At 40.6% G+C, this 2,295-nt stretch overlaps 1 protein-coding gene across 1 annotated transcript; it reads left to right on the top strand.

Annotated features, from left to right (window-relative positions):
• The first annotated feature begins 1,703 nt into the window (after positions 1-1,703).
• Positions 1,704-2,051, top strand: LOC118615900 (40S ribosomal protein S26-like). Its single transcript, XM_036241185.1, has one exon. The coding sequence runs from the start codon at positions 1,704-1,706 to the stop codon at positions 2,049-2,051; it is 348 nt and encodes a 115-aa protein (XP_036097078.1).
• The last annotated feature ends 244 nt before the right edge of the window (positions 2,052-2,295 follow it).

The raw sequence follows: 2,295 nt of genomic DNA, 5'->3' as shown, positions 1-2,295 counted from the left end.
AAGCAGGTCTTTAGAAGTGACTTCGTGAATAAGGGGCACTAACCCTTGACTAGAAATAGCTGCTTGTTATTTCCATCTGCACTTGATGAGGAAGTTGTGGCCTCTCTTTTCACTGATGTGGATTTTACCATCATTATCCATGCTTCTAACCTGCGGCCTTGATTACTATAATACTCTTGACTTTGAGCTGCTTTTGAGCTTCGACTGGTGAGGAATGCAGCAATCTATTTGCTTGTGGGTAGCCACTGCAGGAAGCACACTGTACCCCTGTTCCATCGTAAAATGCAATGGAGCTGCACTTTGATGAAGCCACAGCACGGCGGAGTATATCTGAGGAATCACTTGAATATTTAATAAGTCTAAATGGAAAGGAGGTTTATGTTTTTCTTTTTTGTTGCACAGTTTTCCTATCAGTGGTCGAACAAAAGACACTTAATGAAAACATCTCCGCTGAATGTTGTCATTTCTAACACCATAGGCATTATACAGCAGAAAAGTGACATTCACAGCAGGGCTTAACGCCTCTGCTTCCAAGCTCAGTGCAACCGTAAAAGAATACACATCCCTGCCTCCAGGTGATGACACCTTCTTCATGGGGAGATGGAGAGTGTCCAGCAGTGGGGGAAGGGGGCTAACTTGTTACATAAACAGGGGAAAAATAATATATGAAAATCATGTCATAACATTATCAAAAGCATCTGGTATGTAAGAAGTGAGGAAAAATATTCATAGTGCTATTCATGTATAGGGAAGGAATAAGCAACTACCTTACTCCAGGCACCCTTTAGACATACCTGCACATGCATGGAATATGTGCATTGTTTACCAGTTTCCATTCAATGCACACACATTCACACTCACACACAACACGTACAAATACATACTTATTTCTATCAATTGACCAACACCCCATTTTGCCTTTTAAGATGTATCCTCCGCTGTAGAACCATCCAAGTACTTATTTATCTGAAAATATCTCACCAAATATCTTTTCTTAATTGCACTTTTGTTTCTCATAAAATGGAAATATTATATCAGCCACCTAGTTCCTGCATTCTTTTTTTTTGTAGTCAGTGGTGCTCTGCTGTTATTTGTGATTAGACCTAAGAAGAAATGTGTGGATTAAAGGCAACCTCTTATTCATTAGTTCACAAGTTACAAGGGCAACTTTTACTTTGACTGAATTAGGTTTAGTTCACTTGCAAAACCGTGTGGGCAGGTAATTCTAAAAATAGTTATGTGCAGAGTCTGCTTCCATGAAGATGGGCAGAAAATGCTGGAAATGGTGGTTTAGATGAGAGTCCGAGCTCCGCCACTGGTTGGCTGTAAAGCCTGGGCCTCAGGCATAATCTCACAGCGGCCAGATGATGGTTTTGGTGTCAGACTACCCACAAATTCAGGCTTCCCTGCTCACTAGCTGTGAAACCTTGACTACACTCCATAACTAAATCTCAGTGTCCGTGTCATTACAGAAATGTTATTAATTGTATCTATCTCAGAGGTTTGTTTTGTTTAATCAATAAGTTAATTTTATCCATGGGTCGACATAAGTACTCAATCATTTTAGTTAATATTGTTCATATCCTTGAGTACAAAATTAGAAGGGTGTCTCTTCTTACCTTCCAGGCCTCTACCATGTAATATTGGACTCGAGATCGGGAAAAGAAAATAGAGTTCAGCTCCCTTGGGTCCTCGCTTCCAAGATGACCAAGAAAAGAAGGAACAACAGTTGTGCCAAAAAAGGCCCTGGCCATGTGCAGCCTATTTGTTGTACCAGCTGCACCCGTTGCGCACCCAAGGACAAGGCCATTAAGAAGTTCCTCATTCAAAACATAGTAGAGGCCACAACTGTTAGGGACATTTCTGAAGCAAGTGTCTTCAACGCCTATGTGCTTCCCAAGCTGTATGTGAAACTACATTCCTGTGTGAGCCGTGCCCTTCACAGCAAGGTAGTCAGGAATCGTTCTCGTGAAGCCCGGAAGGACCGAACACCCCCACCCCGGTTTAGACCTGCGGGTGCTGCCCCACAACCTCCACCAAAGCCCATGTAAGAAGCTAAGTTCTTAATGACTGAAGAAAAATTCTCTGGAAAAAAATAAATAGAAATTGTACTTTGAAAAAAAAAAAAGAAAATAGAGTTCACCATTTGAAATTATTTGAGTGATTAATTTCATGAGTCAGTTATTTCTATTTTTTAATTTATTCATTAATTAACCTATTAATTGATTCAACCAGTGATGATTGAGTGCCTGTCATGGGCTGGACATTATGGAAAGAACTGATGATCTAAAGGTA

Source organism: Molossus molossus, unplaced genomic scaffold, assembly GCF_014108415.1.
Source record: "Molossus molossus isolate mMolMol1 unplaced genomic scaffold, mMolMol1.p scaffold_m16_p_1, whole genome shotgun sequence".
Lineage (NCBI taxonomy): Eukaryota > Metazoa > Chordata > Mammalia > Chiroptera > Molossidae > Molossus > Molossus molossus.
Note: the sequence above shows the minus strand (reverse complement) of the source record. Positions and strands in the feature narration are given on the sequence as shown.

What these genes read in the sequence shown, in the direction of transcription:
- LOC118615900 (XM_036241185.1), top strand. Translation starts at nt 1,704, where the DNA reads ATGACCAAGAAAAGAAGGAACAACAGTTGTGCCAAAAAAGGCCCTGGC.